Source organism: Dendrobates tinctorius, unplaced genomic scaffold, assembly GCF_039654945.1.
Source record: "Dendrobates tinctorius isolate UK_male_01 unplaced genomic scaffold, ASM3965494v1 ptg000125l, whole genome shotgun sequence".
NCBI classification, from domain to species: Eukaryota; Metazoa; Chordata; class Amphibia; order Anura; family Dendrobatidae; genus Dendrobates; species Dendrobates tinctorius.
Genome location: NW_027361793.1, coordinates 1657078 through 1677718, shown reverse-complemented (window position 1 = coordinate 1677718; position 20641 = coordinate 1657078). Strand labels below are relative to the sequence as shown.

The window sequence follows — 20641 nt, the reverse complement described above, 5'->3', positions numbered from 1 at the left end:
GAAGACAGGAGGCTGTCGGAAGGTGAGAATAACCTTTTTTTTATTTTAATTCTCTTTTTTACAGATTAAGGCCTTCGCCCGATTGAGCGCGGCCGCGACCAATCAGCGGCAGACGCAGCTTACCGTTACAAACCGCTGCGCCTGTCGCTGATTGGTTGCGGCCTGGCGGGGGCCTGGCGTTCGCGACCAATCAGCGGCCCGCGATTTCAAATACAGACAGACATGATAAGGCGTTTATATATAGATGATAAGCTAGTTGTACCTTAGGCAAGAATCCTTACTCAAGTCCCTTACTGGAGTACAATTTTTGATGAGGTGCAGACCACTTGACAGACACCTCCTATTAAATCAGGAGCGTATTACTCCAACACATCCTCCTCATCAAAAGCAGCTGAATATTGCCCATCTTCAAAATGTCAGGGCCATAATGTGTATTAAACGGATTGTCTCATTTGCTTTTCTCACCATTAGATCAGTGGGAAGTGAGCGCCAGCTGTTGCTGAAGGTATGATATGTGTTTTCATCATTCAGAGGCTGGTTGTCAGATTCAGATATACCGTTACCTTGGAACTAGCGCTTGACATCTTGAGCTAAGATCTGTGTCGTGTATATACTACAGTGTGTCCATAAAGTCATGGTGCACTTTTGACCAGTCACTGGAAAGCAACAGAAGAAGAAAGAAATGTGAAATCTGCTTCAAATGAAAGAAAACCCTCCCAGTTTCATACCTGTTCAGTGCAGTTTGATGTGGGCTCCATTTGTTGCCCTACACACATCCAAACGATAGTGAAGTTCACCAGTAAGGACGACTGGTGTAACAGAGTGAATAACATCTGGGATTCTCTGTTTTAAGTGATTAATGTCGTTGATATGTTCAATGTACATAAGTTGCTTCACATAGCTCCAAAAGTAAAAGTCTAAGGGCGTCAGATCCGGGGATCGTGGTGGCCATGGCTTGACTGTATATTTTCCTGTGACTGGTCAATAGTGCACTATGACTTTACGGACACACTGTATATGGCCATAAATAGCTGACTCCACTATAAAAAAAACGCTTGCCGAGGCTTCCTGATTTCTCTTCTAGAGAGCCACTGTCAGACTCTGCGGGCAAGGCCTTATCTTGCAACGAATAAAATGATTGGCAGTCTGAAATCGTACATGTCGAATCTTTATTTTCTCTGCCATCATCTGTCAGGGGATAGATTAGAGGCCCCTATTTCTGTCCAAACTACTTTGTGTACAGGTGTATAATCCTCCTCTGAAGAATTCTGAATGTGTTTTAGATGTATCTGGCTATCTGTGTTCTACTAGTTCTTTGTCACCTATAGGAACCAATCACAGCTTTCATTTCACCAGTGATGTATAATATCCCCTTAGTGACCGGGCCAATTTTTTAAAATCTGACCACTGTCACTTTATGTAGTAATAACTGTGGAATGCTTCAACATATTCCAATGATTTTGAGATTTTTTTGTTATGTATCGTACTTTATGATAATGGTAAGTTTAAGTTGATATGTTTTGTATTTATTTATAAAAATATCTGAAATTTGACCATTTGTTTTTTAAATTAGCAATTTTCTAACTTTGAATGATTATAATCAGGCAGTTATATAATCCAGGTAGTTATATCACAGAAAAACATTAATAAATAACATTTCCCTCATGTCTGCTTTACATCAGCACCATTTGTAAAATGTTGTTTTATCTTGTTAACAGTTTAGAAGGGTTAAACACGTAGCAGTAATTTTTTCGTTTTTTCAAGGAAATTTACAAAACATATTTTTTTTTATGGACCTGTTCAGTTTTGAAGTGACTTTGTGGGTCCTATGTACTGGAAACCTCCTAAAGTGATACCATTTTAAAAAAGGCACCTCTCAAAATTGCTTTTGGATAGTTCATTAACCCTTCTGGTGATTTTCAGGAATTAATGCAAAGTGGCATGACAAGATTGAAAAAGTTTATTTTTACCACCTAAAAATTGATAACTTATGAACAGGCTGCTATAGCTGGAAGATCTTAATGTCGTTATTTGGCCATGAACTGCCATGGCAAGCAGCATGACCACACGATCAAGATCTCAGGGTGCCAATGGGGTTAAGGAGGAAGCCATCACTCTATGTTAACCAACTAGATGCCGAAGTCACTATTTACAGCAGCATTTAAGGGGTTAAACCACCATAGTCGGTGCCAACACGGATCATGGCTGATGCAGCAAGTTATCAGTTATAGTGTACATCAGACAGCTGGTGGATTGTCACTCGTCGGGGGGGGGATGCTTGTCTCTAATATCACAGGTCAGTTAATAGACGTATTGGTGGTCACTAAGGTGTTAATAAATAAAAGTAAATAAAATAAATGAAAGTTAATCACTGATTGGTTGCTGTAGGCAAAAAAAGCTTCTTTGTCATACAATATAAATAAAGCCCAAGTTGCATTTATATTTTAATTCACAGTTAAATATTGAGACTTCTAGAAAAATTTCATGCATCTTCTGAGCATGTGTGAAGTCTAATAAAAAGAAAAACAGGATGTATCAATGAACAACCAAATAAACAAAAGCCTCTTGCCATATCCGGAGCAGTGAGCACTTTTGGGTAAATGACTAAGTTTGACAAGTTTATTTTTGTTATTTTTTTCAGCCTCTCAGCTGTGATTGATAGTGAAGGAATAAGGCCGGGTGTTCACACTTGCGTTTGGCTGGTCTGTGTATGTGTAACAACTGTGCCTGCACGGTATCCCTGCCGGGGTCCCTGTACACTCGCTGTGGTGCCCGTACCTCCATGGGTCACCTGTCAGGGTCCCCGCTCTCAGTGTGCTCCCTGCCACCCTGCCTCGGCTCTCTCCCCTGATCCTGCTTCCTGGCACGCGGTCAGCACATCCCTGGGTATGAGGTTTAGGTCGCGAGCGCGCTTCCGGTCTCTCAAAGAGACAGCGTACATTTTTCAAAAATGTTATCCAATGGTACTCTTGTGTGTGTTATTTCTGGCCCCTCTGCCATAGAGAAGGCGCCAGAGCAACAAGTGTCTCCTGTTGCTAGTTCCGCTTTAGTGTTCTGATGTGCCTGTGTCCAATTGTGTCTTTCCAGTGTCCAGCCAGTATCCTGCTAATACCGTTTGTCTTCCTAGACTATCAGCAGCTTGCTATTCCATACCCAGGACAATACCAGTGCTGCTTGTGCAAGTACCATCCTGCTCAGCCGTCCGTCACTCCGTTACCCATGACGATGTCAGCACTGCCTGACCCAGCTCCGTCCCATCACACTGCTTCTCGTCTGTCAAGTTCTCCGCTACTTTTATCCCTGTCTGTGCACCAATTCCGCTGGGCCGGCTTCCATGTGTCCGGGGTCTAACTGGAGGTAGCACCTGTGTCCCTCGGTCATTCCATTCTGATCGTGTTTGAGGGGTCTTACTACGGGTGACTGGGGCTCGCATAGTCATGCCCCCTTCAGAGCCCCCAGGACTGTGGTCCCGTGGTTCCACAAAAAATAGCAGTAAACAAATGTGCACTTCACCATCTGTGCCTCCGCTTCCATTCGTTACAGTATGGCTGCGTACTTCTTCCCATAAGCTCCGCCTATGCTCCGCCTACTTCTACATGCATTCTGCATTGTCCCCCATACCTATCTTTAACATTGGGTTTACAGAGACATGTGTTGTATGCGGATGTGTCCGCATGCGACATTTTGATGTACCCGCCGACCACACAGAAATGCAACATGCTGCATTCGGCGGGCACCTCAAAACACTGCATGTGGACGCATCTGCTTAAAACGCATGTCCCTGCGTATGCAATGTTAAAGATAGATACGCAGGATGACAAAGCACACATTCGGAAGTAGGCAGAGAGTAGGCGAAGCTTAAGGGAAGAATTACGCAGCCATATGCAGACTAGCCAAGCACAAGTGTGAACCCGGCCTAACCTTTTAAAATTACGTTACTAACATATTAACATGCATTTTTCTCCCCTTTCTGCACTCCTTATGGGTCTTCTTCTGGCAATGTTATTCACGTAATTGAGGTAAACAGAGACTAGACTATGAAGCGTAATCCATTTTTCTCTTTCATGGAGAGATAAAAAAAAATAATTCTCCACCTTCTCCATTCTGACAGTCCTTGAAAATAAGACTGCAGTCAGCTGTCTTCCAAGCGTGGTCCGATTTTTTCACAGACCCATTTACTTCCATTGTCAATTTTGAACAGACCCTCTGATCAAAACCAGACATGTCTCCATGATATTCCAAATGTGATTAGCCCCATGGACTATCACAGGTACGATTGCTATCTGTGAAAACACGTATATCACTTGTATTTGAAAATCTGATGTTAGCCCATAGGTTTCATTTAGGCTACTTTCACACTAGCGTCGTGCACTGCACGTCGCTATGCGTCGTTTTGAAGAAAAAACGCATCCTGCAAAAGTGCTTGCAGGATGCGTTTTTTCTCCATAGACTTTTATTAATGACGTAGTGCGACGCATTGCCACACGTCGCAACCGTCGTGCTGTTTTTCAACGCATCCGCTGCCCCATTGTGAGGTGCGGGGAGGTGGGGCGGAGTTCCGGCCGCACGTGCGCGGTCGGAAATGCTGCAGACGACGCACCAAAAAACGTTACATGTAACGTTTTTTGGTGTGTCTTCTGCAGCATTTCCGACCCCGCCTCCCCGCACCTCACAATGGGGCAGCGGATGCGTTGAAAAACAGCATCCGCTGCCCCTGTTGTGCGGCACTTCCACACTATGCGTCGGTGCGCTGCAATGTCGCATAGCGACGTGCACTGCACGACGCTAGTGTGAAAGTAGCCTTAGACATCTGTGTTGTTTTACATAAGCAAAAAAAGATACAAATGGCATACAAAAAAAACAGACTGATGTGAAAAGCCCCATAGACTTTAATGGTTACATGTTTTTTCCATGATAATCAAGCATAGAACATGAACGTGAAAACTGCTGAGTCATCTTATAAAAAAGATAGCCAAGTATTGCTATAAAAGTTCATGTGGCTTTTTTCCCTCATTTTCTGTTGTCTGCAAGTTAGTAAGAAAATATGAAAATGCACTAAAAACTGTATTTTTGATAGATTTTTTTTCCCACTCTTTTTGCTGCCTACCATCTTCTACAAACTCAGCCATCTGCCATTTTTCATGCATTTTGCCATTGGCTTCATTACAGGCAAAAAAAACTTGTGAAATAAAAATAAATAAAAAAATTAATAACTAAACATGTAAAAAATGCATGAAAAAATTGTGTTATTCACAAGCTATAGAAAAACATCCAAAAGTGGCCAAACAAGAGATGAGTTTGTGCAGGATGTGGGCACCATCTGTCCAACAGATATACTAGAGAGCAAATATTTCTTGCTATAGAGCAATCGAAAATTTCAGATAATGCTGCATGGACTGTCAAAGATACATCAACTTTAGTATTGAGCACACACCTCTTAATAAATTTAGTATGTTACTCACTTGTATGTCAGTTGTTAGACTGAGGTTTAAAAGGCAAGTCTAAGTAAATCTTTCCTTCTGGCTTTAGTGGTACTGTCCTCTGGACTTACCTTTCACATGAATGATAGTGCCTTCGTCATTTTCACAGATGTAAGGAGGGGGATACATAACCTCCTTGTAAAAGAAATAAATGTCTGTATCAGCCTCAGTAACATTTTGTAGTAGAATGGTGACATAATTTGCTGATGGAATTATCCTGCATTTATTGCAATGGGAGGGTATCTGGGAGGCATTGAAAGATCCTTCACAAAATCTGTTCATTTTGTTAATTCCTCTGAACAATGACACCCGGAAATCTTTGTTTGTGTCATTTACATTAAGGTAAAAGGTTAAACTGTTGTTGTGAGCAAAGATAGTGCATCTGTTTTTTATCGATGATGACTCTGAAAAAGAAGATGATAACGTTAGCAATCATTTTATTATTTATCATTCAGCAGGTAGCTCAAATGACCTGGTGGGGCACATTTCCTGGTTTCTGAATGCAGTGAAGGAGGCTCAACTGTGAACTGTTCTGTTTTGACTGGGTTAATTGATGCTACTGTATTTAATGAAAAAATCCTTGGTCATGGTGCAGGAAAGCCTGCAATTCTGGATCTTTTGTCAATGAGCAATTTGTGTGCTTCATTTTCTTTTTTAAATTTTAATTTGTCCAGTATATGTAATGAAATATCCTATAACCTTGTTATTGTGACAAGCCATGAGGTAGGGTAATAAAGCATTCCAGGATCAGATATGAAGAGAGTAAGTAGAAAACTAAAGGGTAAAGACAAAGGTGAAGTCAAGTTATGGTTCAAGGTCAGAATACCAGGAAGACAGCAGATCGAAACAATGGGGCTAGGCAAATGGATGGTCAGAATGATGTCCAAGGTCAGGCAGCAATACATCAACAGAGTACAGAAATATAAGGCACATCACTGAGCAGATGCCATAGAAACAGATCTGACAGCTCAGTTAAGTAGCTGGGTAATCACCTGGAACAGAGAAAACCTGAAAGAAGCTCAGCACATGCCAGACTCAGATTAGGGGGCTGGGCTGTACATCAGAACACCAACAGCTCAGCAAGCCCCTGCAGCAGATTTGATAACTGAGCTATCAGTCACCACATTCAAGACACACTGAGCGCAGGAATCATGACAGTTATAACTTTATGTTTAATCCAGTTGTTCACCATTCAGGGACTTTTTTTTACTTAAATGAATGTATTTGGGCTAAAACTCATTTTTGTAATTGGGTTTTATTATGAAATTAGCACCATTTGGCTTTTATAGGCTCTTTGTTTTCCTAAGAATTCGACTTTGAGAGAAGCTTAGAAAAAGACAGATAAAAGAGTTACAAAGTCTCTCCCAGAAGATCATTGTGGGCTGATGGATGAAGTCTCACTCTACCACCAATGATAGACAGTGCACGAAGCGCAAAAGATTTGCATCAGACTGAAAATCAGTTCCATTTATTACTCATCATTGTTCTTTAATAAATCTACATACAATATGGTTGTCCTAATAATAGAGAGTATTTTTACACAAACTCTATAAATATAATGATAGAGAATGTTTCTACATAAAATCTGGTTCTAATATAATCATAAAGAGTGGGGTTTTCTTTTTTTGCAACATTCTATTGTGGTTTATCTGAGCAGCCACAGTTTCACTACATCACGTGGAAGACCCCTCTGCTTATGAGAATATTTTACTTTCTCTTTTTTGAGTATCCTCCCAAACAAAACACTCTGCTGTAGACCAGATTACTTCTTTAGCATAGAGTAGCCCAAGTTTAACACAGGAAGTTGTGTGCAGTAAACAAAACCACAATACAAAGGTTGAAAAAATTGTTTTGGCATACGATTCTACAGAGGAGTTCTAAAGATCAAGCTTCTTAACATGTAATATGTATACATCTGTTTTTCTTCAATGAGGATGATGCAGTTGGCTACTCATGTCTAAAAAGTTTACCAGTTTAAGAGCTGCTGCTTAGTCCATTAGGGGAAGCTTATTGCTGGCCCCCTTCCTCAATGATGTCTACTTGGCCTTCTTTTAGATTTGCTGTCAAACATGACCTATAATACTCCCCTGAGCTCATGAGAATGACCTTGTTTCTGCTACTAACAGAATTCTAATTTTACTTTTTTTGTTAAAACAGCAGCTAAAGTAAAATATCATTGAAAAGTGGTAAAATAAATAAGCAAAATATCAGCAATTTTATACAATGTTATACAATTCTTCAAAATGCTCATACATGTAAGTCAAGACTTAAGTCGTTTTCATACAGCCATAGTAAGGGTGCATTTTAGCAATACCCTGATCTCCCATAATTCCACTAGACCATAAGTTCCTTCAAGACAGCCACGCACATTAGACCAACAATGGCTGAACCTTCAAATTATGAAATGGTTGGCAATGTATAGTGTATAAAATGTTCAGTCCACATTTGTTCAATTAATGTCATGGGGACAAAATCCAAGTATGTTGAAAATCATTTTCTAAGATATAACGTTGACATTAGCAGTGTTTTCAATGGTATACTTCCTTCTGCCCATCAGAACACTTCAGTGTGGATGGCCACATATGTGTACAGTTATGGCCAAAAGTGTTGGCATCCTTACAATTGATCCAGAAAATGAAGTATTTCTCCCAGAAAATTATTGCAATTACATGTTTTCTTTTAGACATGTTTATTTCCTTTGTGTGGATTGGAACAACAAATTGTGTGTAAACAACTTTGTTTCAAGCATGTGATACTTAATCAAACTTGCCTATGGCAAGTAACATGAGTGGGCAATATGAAATCACACCTGAAACCAGATTAAAAAAGAAGCTGATGCAAATCTTTGCATTGTGTGTCTGTGTGTGCCATACAAAGTATAGAGAACAGAAAGAGGACAAGAAAACTGTCTGAGGACTTGAGAACAAAAATTGTTGAAAAATATTAACAATCTCAAGGTTACAAGTCCATCTCCAGAGATCTTGATGTTCCTTTGTTCACAGTGCGCAACGTAATTAAGAAGTTTACAACCCACTGAACTGTAGCTACTTTCTCTGGACATGGACAGCATGGAAAAATTGTTAAAATTTTGTAACGTAGGATAGTCTGGATGGTGGATAAGCAGTGCCAATCAAGTTACAAAGAAAGTCAAGCTGTCCTGAAGGCTCAGGGTGCATTTGTGTCATGCAAACTATCCATCAACATTTTAATTAAATGAAACTCTATGGCCAGGAGACCCAGGAGGAGCCACTGCTGACAGAGACAATAAAGCTAGACTGCACTTTGCCAAAATGTGCGTGAATAAGCCAAAATACTTCTGAGAAAGCGTCTTGCGGAAAGAGGAGACCAAGCTAGAGCTTTGGTGAAGCACATCATTCTACTGTTTACCAAAAATAGAATGAGGACTACAAAGAAAAGAATACAGTACCTACAGTAAAATATGGCAGAGGTTCAAAGATATTTTGGGGTTATTTTGCTGCCTTTGACACTGGGTGCCTTGACTTTGTGCAAGGTGTCATGAAATCTGAAGATTACCAAAGGATTTTGGGTTGCAATGTAGTGCCAAGTGTCAGAAAGATGGGTTTAAGTAGTAGGTCATGCGTTTTCTAGCAGGACAATGACCCAAAAATATTCAAGCATCACCCAGAAATGGATGGAAACAAAGTGATGTAGAGTTCTGAAGTGGCCAGCAATGAGTCTGGATCAAGATCCCATTGAACACTTGTGGAGAGATCTTGAAATTGCTTTTGGGAGATGGCACTCTTCAAATATGAGAGACCTGGAGCAGTTTTCAAAAGAAGAGTGATCCAAAATTCCATTTGAGAGGTGTAAGAAGCTTGATGATGGTTATAGGAAGTGATTGATTGCAGTCAATACAGTTGAGGCCAAAAGTATTGACACCCCTGCAATTTTGCCAGATAATACTCAGTTTCTTCCTGAAAATGCTTGCAAACGCAAATTCTTTGGTATTATTATCTTCATTTAATCTGTCTTAAATGAAAAACACAAAAGAGAATGAAGCAAAAAGCAAAACATTGATCATTTCACACAAAACTCCAAAAATGGGAAAGACAAAAGTATTTGCACCCTCAGCCTAATACTTGTTTGCACAACCTTTAGCCAAAATAACTGCGACCAACCACTTCCGGTAACCATCAATGAGTTTCTTACAATGCTCTGCTGGAATTTTAGACCATTCTTCTTTGGCAAACTGCTCCAGGTCCCTAATTTTAGAAGGGTGCCTTCTCCAAACTGCCATTTTTAGATCTCTCCACGGGTGTTCTATGGGATTCAGGTCTGGACTCAATGCTGGCCACCTTAGAAGTCTCCAGTGCTTTCTCTCAAACCATTTTCTAGTGCTTTTTGAAGTGTGTTTTGGGTCATTGTCCTGCTGGAAGACCCATGACCTCTGAGGGAGACCCAGCTTTCTCACACTGGGCCCTACATTATGCTGCAAAATTTGGTGGTAGTCTTCAGACTTCCTAATGCCATGCACACGGTCAAGCAGTCCAGTGCCAGAGGCAGCAAAGCAACCCCAAAACATCAGGGAACCTCCGCCATGTTTGACTGTTAGGACCGTGTTTTTTTCTTTGAATGCATCTTTTTTTCTCCTGTAAACTCTATGTTGATGCCTTTGCCCAAAAAGCTCTACTTTTGTCTCATCTGACCAGAGAACATTCTTCCAAAATGTTTTAGGCTTTTTCAGGTAAGTTTTGGCAAACTCCAGCCTGGCTTTTTTATGTCTCGGGGTAAGAAGTGGGGTCTTCCTGGGTCTCCTACCATACAGTCCCTTTTCATTCAGATGCTGACGGATAGTACGGGTTGACACTGTTGTACCCTCGGACTGCAGGGCAGCTTCAACTTGTTTGGATGTTAGTCGAGGTTCTTTATCCAACATCCGCACAATCTTGCGTTGAAATCTCTTGTCAATTTTTCTTTTCTGTCCACATCTAGGGAGGTTAGCCACAGTGCCATGGGCTTTAAACTTCTTGATGACACTGCGCACGGTAGAGACAGGAACATTCAGGTCTTTGGAGATGGACTTGTAGCCTTGAGATTGCTCATGCTTCCTCACAATTTGGTTTCTCAAGTCCTCAGACAGTTCTTTGGTCTTTTCTCCATGCTCAATGTGGTACACACAAGGACACAGGACAGAGGTTGAGTCAACTTTAATCCATGTCAACTGGCTGCAAGTGTGATTTAGTTATTGCCAACACCTGTTAGGTGCCACAGGTAGGTTACAAGTGCTGTTAATTACACAAATTAGAGAAGCATCACATGATTTTTCGAACAGTGCTAATACTTTTGTCCACCCTCTTTTTTATATTTGGTGTGGAATTATATCCAATTTGGCTTTAGGACAATTCTTTTTGTGTTTTTTCATTTAAGACAAATTAAATGAAGATAATAATACCAAAGAATTTGTGTTTGCAATCATTTTCAGGAAGAAACTGAGTATTATCTGACAAAATTGCAGGGGTGTCAATACTTTTGGCCACAACTGTAATTCCAAAGAGTGTGCAGCCAAATATTAAGTTGAGGGTGCCAACAATTTTGTTGAGCCCATTTTTTGAGGCTCTGTGAGAAATTATTTCCAATTTGCCTTTTTAGCTCTGTTTTTTTGTGTTGTTCCAATACACACAAATGAAATACATGTGTATAACACAACATCTGTAGTTTCAATAATTTTCTGGGAGAAATACTTCATTTTCTGGATCAATTTCAAGGGTGCTAAAACTTTCGGCCATGACTGTTTGGGGAATTCATTAGCAAAAGGCTAAAAATTACTTCTCTTATCAGAACTTGCTATTTACTATTTTGTGAGGGGCCGCTGTATATCATTGTGTTTTGCTGTTCCTCTGCCCTCCCTATGTGCTGTTTTAACTTGGTATCCACTGTCTTGTTGTAGTTAGCATTTGCTTGTTAAATTTTCTATCAACAAAGTAGTTTTCTATTTTGAACGAGTTATTAAAGTGCTGCGGAGTTATTATTTTTTTTATAGTTATTCTTGTATATCACCCCTGTTTCTTTTGGGTACTAGTCTAGTGTGGATTTTTCTATCCTACACCTATTGACCTTCATACACTATAGATATGTCCTTTTATCGTATAGGTTATATGATGTTACCGTTGCCAATCCTGCCTTGGACCCCACATAGCTGGGAGATTTTTGGGGGCCTTCATCCCTTATAGTTTTTCTATCAAATTCTGTGTCAGGTCATTATTACCATGGTGCACAGTTCTCGTAGGACGATGTTGGCATATCTATACTGGCATCCTGCTCCATGTCTATTCAGGAGCAACCCTTCTCAACTGAAGCCAAAGTCTCTATTTAGCATTGGCAACAGCCAAGAGACCCAGGACATCGTGACAGCCAACATGACATGGAGTTAGGTAGTAATTTGCATTTCTTGTTTCTTTCTAGTTCTAGGGACTTGAGTGTCCCCAGCAATACTTTTGTCTCATTTACTGATAGCTTTTATTAGATGACAGTGCCACTACACAACATTAGAATCAGCCTCTTAACTTCGCCATGAGAATGTGTTATTCCTTAGGGGCAATATTACTGATCGCATGACCATTATGGTTGGCACTGTATAGGCAGCACATGTTAGTTGGCATTTTATTACACACTTCAACAGCTGCAGATCCATTGTTTACAGAAGCAGTTATATTATTCAGTGAGTTGCTTGTTAAGTTTCTCCTAAAAAAAGGCTTTTGAAACAGCTTTTAATATACTTATGTACAATAAGGGAGACTCATGTTTTATTAAATATTAGAAGTTACCAAATTTCCTAAAAAACAGATTTTGTACAAAAATGAGAAATTTTACCAAAGACATGGATTAACCAAGTAAAATCCAATAAACTCCAAAACAAGCTTTTCTAAAATGTACAAAAGCCTACTTACTGTATATCTTTAATTAATTTCCTCTACCAATGTCTCTGCTACTCATTATAAACTGATCAGGCAGGAACCATAGAAGAAGGAGAAGAGGAAGTGCTTCCTTGAGCAGAAGTGAGACAGAGATTTCATAAATATGAGCCAAGCTTGCAAGTCTAAGGATTTGGATTCACTACCACCAACCTCACTCTGGACAATGTCTACAGAGTCTTGATATGATTTGACTTCCGGTCATTTAACAAACACAAACAGAATCACATAGAATTTTTACCAGAATCTAGATGTAGTTGTTTGTCGCATGGAGATACCAGTTTCTCCACCAACCGGCAAGTGGGAACACCTCTGCTAACATTTTCTTCCTCCATAGAAAATCCTGCAAAACAACGGTAGATATTTCAATACCCAATCTCATTAGACAAGAGGTCGGTGATCAATACAAAACTGTACCGATACCCAGTAAGCTTGTTCATTTGTTATATGCCCAAACTTCTGTTGAATCAGCATCTTAACCCCTTCATGACGGAGCCCTTTTTTTTTTTTTTTGCGTTTCTGTTTTTGACTTCCCTTCTTCCCAGAGCCATAACTTTTTTAATTTTCTGTCAATATGGCCATATGAGGGCATGTTTCTTGTGGGATGACTTGTACTTTTGAATGACACCATTGGTTTTACCTGACCTGCCATAATCATTCTTCAGGTGATTACGAGTTTATAAACAGCAAATATGTCTAGGTTCTTTTTTATTTACTGTAAGTGGTAAAAAAAAATCCAAAGTTTGATAAAAAAAAAAAATTGCGCCATTTTCCGATACCTGTGGCATCTCCATTTTTCGTGATCTCAGGTTGGGTGAGGGTTTATTTTTGTGTGCCGAGCTGACGTTTTTAATGATTCCATTTTGCTGTAGATACAATATTTTGATCGCCCGTTATTGCATTTTAATACAATGTCGCAGTGACCAAAAAAATTTAATCCTGGCTTTTTGACTTTTTTCTTGCTGCGCCATTTAGTGATCAGGATAATCCTTATTTTTACTGATAGATCGGGCAATTCTGAATGCAGAGATACCAAATATGTGTATGTTTGATTTTTATATTGTTTTATTTTGAATGGGGCAAAAAGGGGGTGATTTGAACTTTTATATTTTTTTTATATATTTTTAAAAACTTTTTTTTACTTTTGGCATGCTTCAATAGTCTCCATGGGAGACTAGAAGCTGCCATAACCCAGTCAGCTCTGCTACATATAGGCGATGATCAGATTGCCCATATGTAGTTGAACTACTCACTTGCTATGTGGGCTGACCACTGGGCGGCGCTCACAGCAAGCCGGCAGTGACAACCATAGAGGTCTCCAGGAGACCTCCGGTTGTCATGCCAAAGAACCGGTGACCTGCGGTCATGTGACGGGGTATCCGGTGGATGGATTTCCAGTCCGATGACTGGAAGCATGCGTTAAATGCCACTGTCATAATTTGACAGCAGCATTTAACAGGTTATTAGCCATGGGTGGATCGCGATTCCTCCCGCGGCTATTGCGGGCTCATATCAGCTGTTCAAAACAGCTGATATTTCCCAGGAAAGATGTGGGCTCACTGCTGGAGCCCATATCAAAGGGGGAGACATGAAATGTGTAGTACTAGTACAGCACATGTCGTGAAGGGGTTAAAATATGTCTAAAAAGAGATTGTCATTTTAATAAAACACTGTAATATGTCTTATCAGAGAAATTTGCTTCTATCTTTTCCTGGACTGCTCGTTTACACTCAATTCATGTACAATCTTTATTCAGTGTATACAGTGTATACAGATTTTCATATAACTGATACAGGACGTGATAATTGCTGGCCATAAAGTTTTATGGAAAAGAGGAGGGAGAAGGAGGTGGCAGACAAAGATGTTCTGCTGCAAGCTCTCCTGAAAAGACAGTTACACTTTGTAAAAAAAATGACTAGCAGTTAGATTTTTCCTCTTTACATAGTTTTAAACTTCTCTCTGCAATTAACAATTCTAGTTAATACTTGGATAATATAGTATGACACTAACAAGAAAATATATGACCAGCATGGCTTCTGTCACTGCTCACATCACTGAGAGCAGTTACTGTAAGCACCTAAGCATCCAGGGACTTTGAGTGACAGTCGGCTCAGGACAGTGCATAGCCTCCTGTAAGTGCTAAGGCAAAGGAACACTTTGGACCAAACAGATAAATTGTGTTATGTGTTCTAGTGCAGAAAATAGGGAGTGAACGACAAAGAGAAAGAATTAACATAGTACACAATGCTACAACAGGAAAATCTTCATTATACACCACAAAGAAACAATCACATGTATTTTACTGCTCCTCACAAAGTAATACAGTATAGACACCATTCGTCACGGCAATTTCACCAAAATTCTGGTGTAAATTGCTTTGAAAGTTGAAATACTCGAGTTCACAAAAATATTGCAACTTTTTGCCTGGAACCACTGTGCCTGGCCCCAAGGAAAGCATGGAGGGGCTTAACTAGGTGCCTCACCAAACCCAACCTTGGATACTCTGCGGCTGACAAAGGAGAGAAAAAGGAGGCAGGACCAGATGCTACTCCAGGACTGACCTCGGGTAGATGGCAGCTGACCCCCTAGAGATGGGTAGCAGGAATGGCCCAAAGGAATGAACAGTAGATGGTGGCAGACACTGTTTGAACCACAGATTCAGATGGACTGACTGATGTACAGGGGAGCACTGGCTGGTGCGGACTGGACTGGGTGATGTACAGATGAGTGCTGGCAGGTGAGGACTGAACCTGCTAAAGTACAGGTACGGCTCATAGACAGTCAGGCGGGCATGGCTGATAGACAGGCAGGTGGACAGGGCTGATAGACAAGCAGGTGGGAATGGATGATAGACAGGCAGGTTAATACAAGCACTGGGACCTGAGAACTAACAAGAGTGTTTAGGAACAAACTCACAATGTTGCATAGGCACCTCCCTTCAGGTGGAGGTGCCTTAAATAATGAGTGTCTACCAGCCATTGGCTGGGGACACTTCAGGATGGTGTGCACTGCCCTTTTAAGAGGACTAGACCGCGCACACCATAAGCTCAGTGCCCGGGGATCTGGGCACAGTGCGTGCACCCATGTGGGAAGGGCGCCACGGCGTTTAGTAAGTCGGCATCTGTGTAGGGGAAGAAAGGCAGAAGACAGAGACATTGGTGCTACAGTACTCCCCCTTCTTTTTTAAGCCCACAAGAAATGGCTCCAGGAGAAGAGGGACATGGATGTTCTCCCTATGCTCCCATGACCTCTCCTCATGACGAAACCCCTTCAATTCATAGTAACATAGTTATTAAGGTTGAAGGAAGACTTCATGTCCATCTAGTTCAACCCATATCCTATCCTAACATGCCCAATCATGTTGATCCAGAGGAAGGCAAAAAAAACCATGTGTCAAACAGTAAGCTTCATATTGGGGAAAAAAATTCCTTCCCGACTCCACATACGGCAATCAGACTAGCTCCCTGGATCAATGCAATATTACGGAAACTAGTGTATATACCCTGTAATATTATACTTTTCAAGAAAGGAATCCAGACCTTCCTGAAATGTTAGTAGTGAATCACTCATTACAACATCATATGGCAGAGAGTTCCATAGTCTCACTGCTCTTACAGTAAAGAATTTGCATCTGTGATTATGCTTAAACCTTCTTTCCTCCAGACGTAGAGGATGCCCCCTTGTCCCCGTCACAGGTCTAAGAGTAAAAAGATCATTAGAAAGGTCTTTGTACTGTCCCCTCATATATTTATACATTGTAATAAGATCACCCCTAAGCCTTCAATTTACCAAACTAAATAACCCCAAGTGTAATAACCTATCTTGGTAATGCAGACCCCCCAGTTCCCTAATAACCCTGGTCGCTATTCTCTGCACCCACTCCAGTTCAGCTATGTCTTTCTTATACACGGGAGACCAGAACTATACACAGTATTCTAAGTGTGATCGCACTAGTGACTTATATAGAGGTACAATTATGTTCTCCTCATGAGCATCCATGCCTCTTTTAATGCATCCCATTATTTTATTTGCCTTTGCAGCAGCTGCCTGACACTGGCCACTAAATGTGAGTTTGTCGTCCACCCATACACCCAGGTCTTTTTCAGTGACAGTTTTGCCCAGTGTTTTACAATTAAGCACATAATTATACATCTTGTTTGTTCTTATTTATTTATCCCCATTAAAGCTCATTTGCCATTTATCAGCCCAAGCTTCTAGTTTACATAAATCCTCCTGTAATATAAAATTGTCCTCCTCTGTATTGCTTACCCTGCATAGTTTAGTGTCATCTGCAAATATTGAAATTCTACTCTCTATGCCCCCTACAAGGTCATTAATAAATATGTTAAAAAGAAGCGGGCCCAAAACTGACCCCTGTGGTACCCCACTGCAAACCGTGACCCTGTCCGAGTGTGCTCCATTAATAACCCTTTGTTTCCTATCCCTGAGCCAGCTCTTAACCCACTTACACATATTTTCCCCTATCCCCATTGTTCTCATTTTATGTATCAACCTTTTGTGTGGCACCGTATCAAAAGCTTTTGAAAAGTCCATGTACACCACGTCCACTGCATTCCCTTGGTCCAGTCCGTAACTTACCTCTTCATAAAAGCTTATCAGATTAGTCTGACAGGAACGGTCCCTTGTAAACCCATGTTGATATTGGGTCATGAGATTATCCACTCGAAAAAAAGGATTTTCCTCTTACCCTCTTGGTGGCCAGAATGTTCTCTTTGAAAACATCTTCAGTGCTGACTGGAGCAGGAGTGGCACTAGGATCTTTGAAAAGAGGACTGAGAATGACAGATTTGAAGAGAGGCACATGAAAAGAATAGAGGATCCATATGAGGATCCATAGAGAGTCTGGACATTTGCGCTTGTAGGCTACTGGATTAATCCACTTCAGAAGCCTCAATGAACCAATGAAGTGAGTATCCAGTGTATAGGAGGGCACTTTGAGAAATATATACTTAGAAGACAGCCAGACCATGTCCCCAGAATGAAAACAGAGGAAATCCAGACATCTCTTGTCTGCGTGTTTCTTCATACGCTCAAAGGACTTCAATGATAAGGACTCTGTTTCCTCCCAGATCCCAGAAAAACACTTGATGAGGGATTCAGCTGCAGGAATTTGAGATGTAATAGAAGAACAAAGAACGGAATATTGGGATGTTGATCGTAGACCACAAAAAATGGAGATTCACAGAGGATTCACTGACATGGTTGTTGTAAGAAAATTTGGCCCAAGGCCGGAGTTCAGTCCAGTCACTGTGGTGGGCATTGACAAAGTGCTTTGAGAAGTTGGTCAGGGTTTGATTGACCCACTCCACATGACCGTTAGAATGGGAATGAAAGGCCAAGGAGAAATCCAGAGTAATGTCTAGTAGAGATGAGCAACTTTGCCCTTTTTCGGGTCGAGTCGGGTTTCATGAAACCCGACTTTCTCAAAAGTCGGCTCGAACGAAATCGGCCGATTATCGTGAAAAGTCGAAGGCCGACTGAAACATGAAACCCAATGCAAGTCAATGGGGAAGCAAAGTCGGCAGGGAGTGGAGGACATTAAACACACCTACAGTGCCCATTTGAATGGCAAAAACATAAATTTACTGAAGCTTGTCAACCTTAATTTACTTCATAATAATAGTTACGCACTGAAAACTGGGGGTTATTTGGCTTAAGTTGTGGGGGGGTAGGGCTGGCTCCAGGTTTTCATGTGCCCTGGGCCAAAGAGCTCCCATTTAACACATACCACAACTCATGATGCTCCGATACAGCAGAGAAATAGCGGTATAGTGCAATGAAAAATACTTCACTTTTTACATCTCATGACTGATATCCATTTTAAATTCTCCAATAGCTCCAAAAACGGACAGTATATAACTTCATACAGTATTATGGGCACCGCATAGTGCGCTATACAGAGTAATGAGACGCATATATTTCTCCATACAGAATCATTGGTCCCATATAATGTTTGAAACAGTATATGATGAGCTACACATAATGCTACAGTATATGTTGGCCCCCATGGATGAAGCTCCACTGTCTTATGGGCCCAAATAATGCTCCATATATAATGGGCCCCATTTCTAAAGCTCTAGTGTATAATGGGCCCTGTAAATGCTGCTCCAGTGTCTGATGTCCAACTTTGGAATGCTCCAGTGTATGGGGGGTCCCGTATATCATTCTCCAGAGTATAGTGCTCCCCAAAAATTGCTGTCCCAACATTGAAAACAATTAAATAAGTCTCCTCGCTAGGGAATCCCTGTACTAGTCTGGACTCCTCGTCGTCCCCATCTTCCATCTCACTGCACTTGGCTGTTTAGGCAGAGGGCATACAAACGTGATGTCATTGCGCTCTCTGATCAGAATATTACTGTCAGGACACGCAGAAGACGTCATGGCGGTGGAGCAGGGAGAGGTAAGTTTTTCAACTTTGCAAGTTCTGTGATCCGGAGCAAGCAGGGGGAGCCCACTCGTTGGCGATGGCACTGGCACAGGGCCCCTCATAGTACGGCAGTGTGTGGCGGTGTGTCTGATGGCGGGTGGGCCTTCCCACCGGCAGAGACACTTTTGCGTACTATGAGGGGCCCTGTGCCAGTGCTGTTGCCCAGGAGTATGCTCCCCCCACCTGCTCAAGGAACCTGCACTTTCATCTGCACCTTCCTCTTTGTCACCGTGTAAGGTGGTATAATATGCGGGAAGGGGAACCTGAGTTTCCTCAGGGTCAGATTCTGGCTGTGTAGAGTGTGAGGGGAATGTAGTGGTCTGCGTCAATGTACCAGCAGAATCATCTAGCAGTGGCTGGGCATCAGTGCACTTGTGGCATCCCCAGGAGTACGGTCGCCACAGTGGCATTACCTTCCTCCTAGGGAGTGTGATGTCATGCTTGGGAGCAATGAAGGATCTCTCTAGCAGTTAAACCAACACACAACACATTTCCCACTCCAGGCCAGCAGGGAGTCCTCTGAACCTGACTGCTGAGGAGCTGCTTTCTGTGGTCGGGAGGAGGTAAGTTAGGGCACTCTGTGCAGGGAAGGGGAAGTGTGTGGACGTGAGAAGGGGAGCTGGAGGATGAGCAGAGTTAAGGCTCACTCCTAGCTGGAGCGCATGGTCCGGATTCCGGTCTCATAGTTTGTAGGGACACTGACGTTCCTGCAGCAGAAACCGGAGGAAGAAGCAGCTGTAAATGCTCTGTACACAACTAAGGCTCGGAGGCCCCAGCATCGACGTGTGGGATCCAGAAGGAAAAGGCTATGGCTGCCTGCCATACGATAAAGTTCCAAAAGAGAGTCAACAGGGGAAACTTCATTGAACTCAGCACTGCGAGTACCTCAGATAAGCGCTAGAACTGAGGCCACACTACCTATCTGCAGAGAGAGAATTCGAAATTGGCTTACAGGCTGACCAACTCCTTCTCCATCTGTACTCTGGGTCCTGGACGGCACTTACCAAGTACAGGTAAAGGAACTGCACGACTGTGTCTGTCATCTTTCTCCTGCGCCTGGCGCACGGCTCTGCTACATCCTGCACTGCACACCATCTACCAACTCTTTCATCTGCCCTGCGACTACGGCCCTACCTGGGCAGGGCTTCTACATCTTAGCTGCACCACAACATCTGTCCCAGAGAAGCGACACTGCAGCGCTGGTCAATCTAATCAGAAACCACTGGTGGCGTCACGTATCATTCGCCTATAAATGTAATTCACCCCTTTGCATGGACGCGCAGGGCCACGGAATGGGTCACCACCACCGTGACACATCCCTGTGAGACACCGGCCCGGTACCGATTAACCCCACTGCCCTGGCTGGCCACCCACACTCCATGTCAGATTCATCTTGGACTTGGGAATTCACGATTTGACTTGATAACCCAGGCATGGTATGATAGAAAGAGCTACATGGACTAATGTGAAGTGTGGCCTGCTGCATCATTCACTTTTGGTGGGGGTGAAGGACACAAGGAAAGGGGTTCTTCCTGACCAGGAGCCAGCACTTGATGACTCAGTGCTTGCATTTTTTTAAACTTCAGAAGAGGAGGGCATATTTGCTGGAGTCTGTTTCGGCAATGTAAGCCAAAACCAATTCCTCAAGCGGTTAACCTACTCCCAGAAAAGGTAGCCTTCCAGGCGTTCCGGAGCCAGACCATGACGCAGGCTCAACACCTCCTGCCTTAGCTGCTATTGTGCTTTTGCCACTACCAGCAGATGCACCACCACCATCAGCA

At 42.0% G+C, this 20641-nt stretch overlaps 1 protein-coding gene across 1 annotated transcript in view; it reads right to left on the bottom strand.

Moving 5' to 3' along the window:
• CD28 (CD28 molecule) overlaps positions 1 to 20641 on the bottom strand; it is an 82074-nt gene that overhangs the window by 10355 nt on the left and 51078 nt on the right. The window contains exons 2-3 of the mRNA XM_073541868.1: positions 12654 to 12755; positions 5552 to 5884 (exon numbers count right to left, since the gene is read on the bottom strand). Of these exons, the coding sequence (XP_073397969.1) occupies positions 5552 to 5884; positions 12654 to 12755 (435 nt within the window). The remainder of the gene's footprint in view (positions 1 to 5551; positions 5885 to 12653; positions 12756 to 20641) is intronic.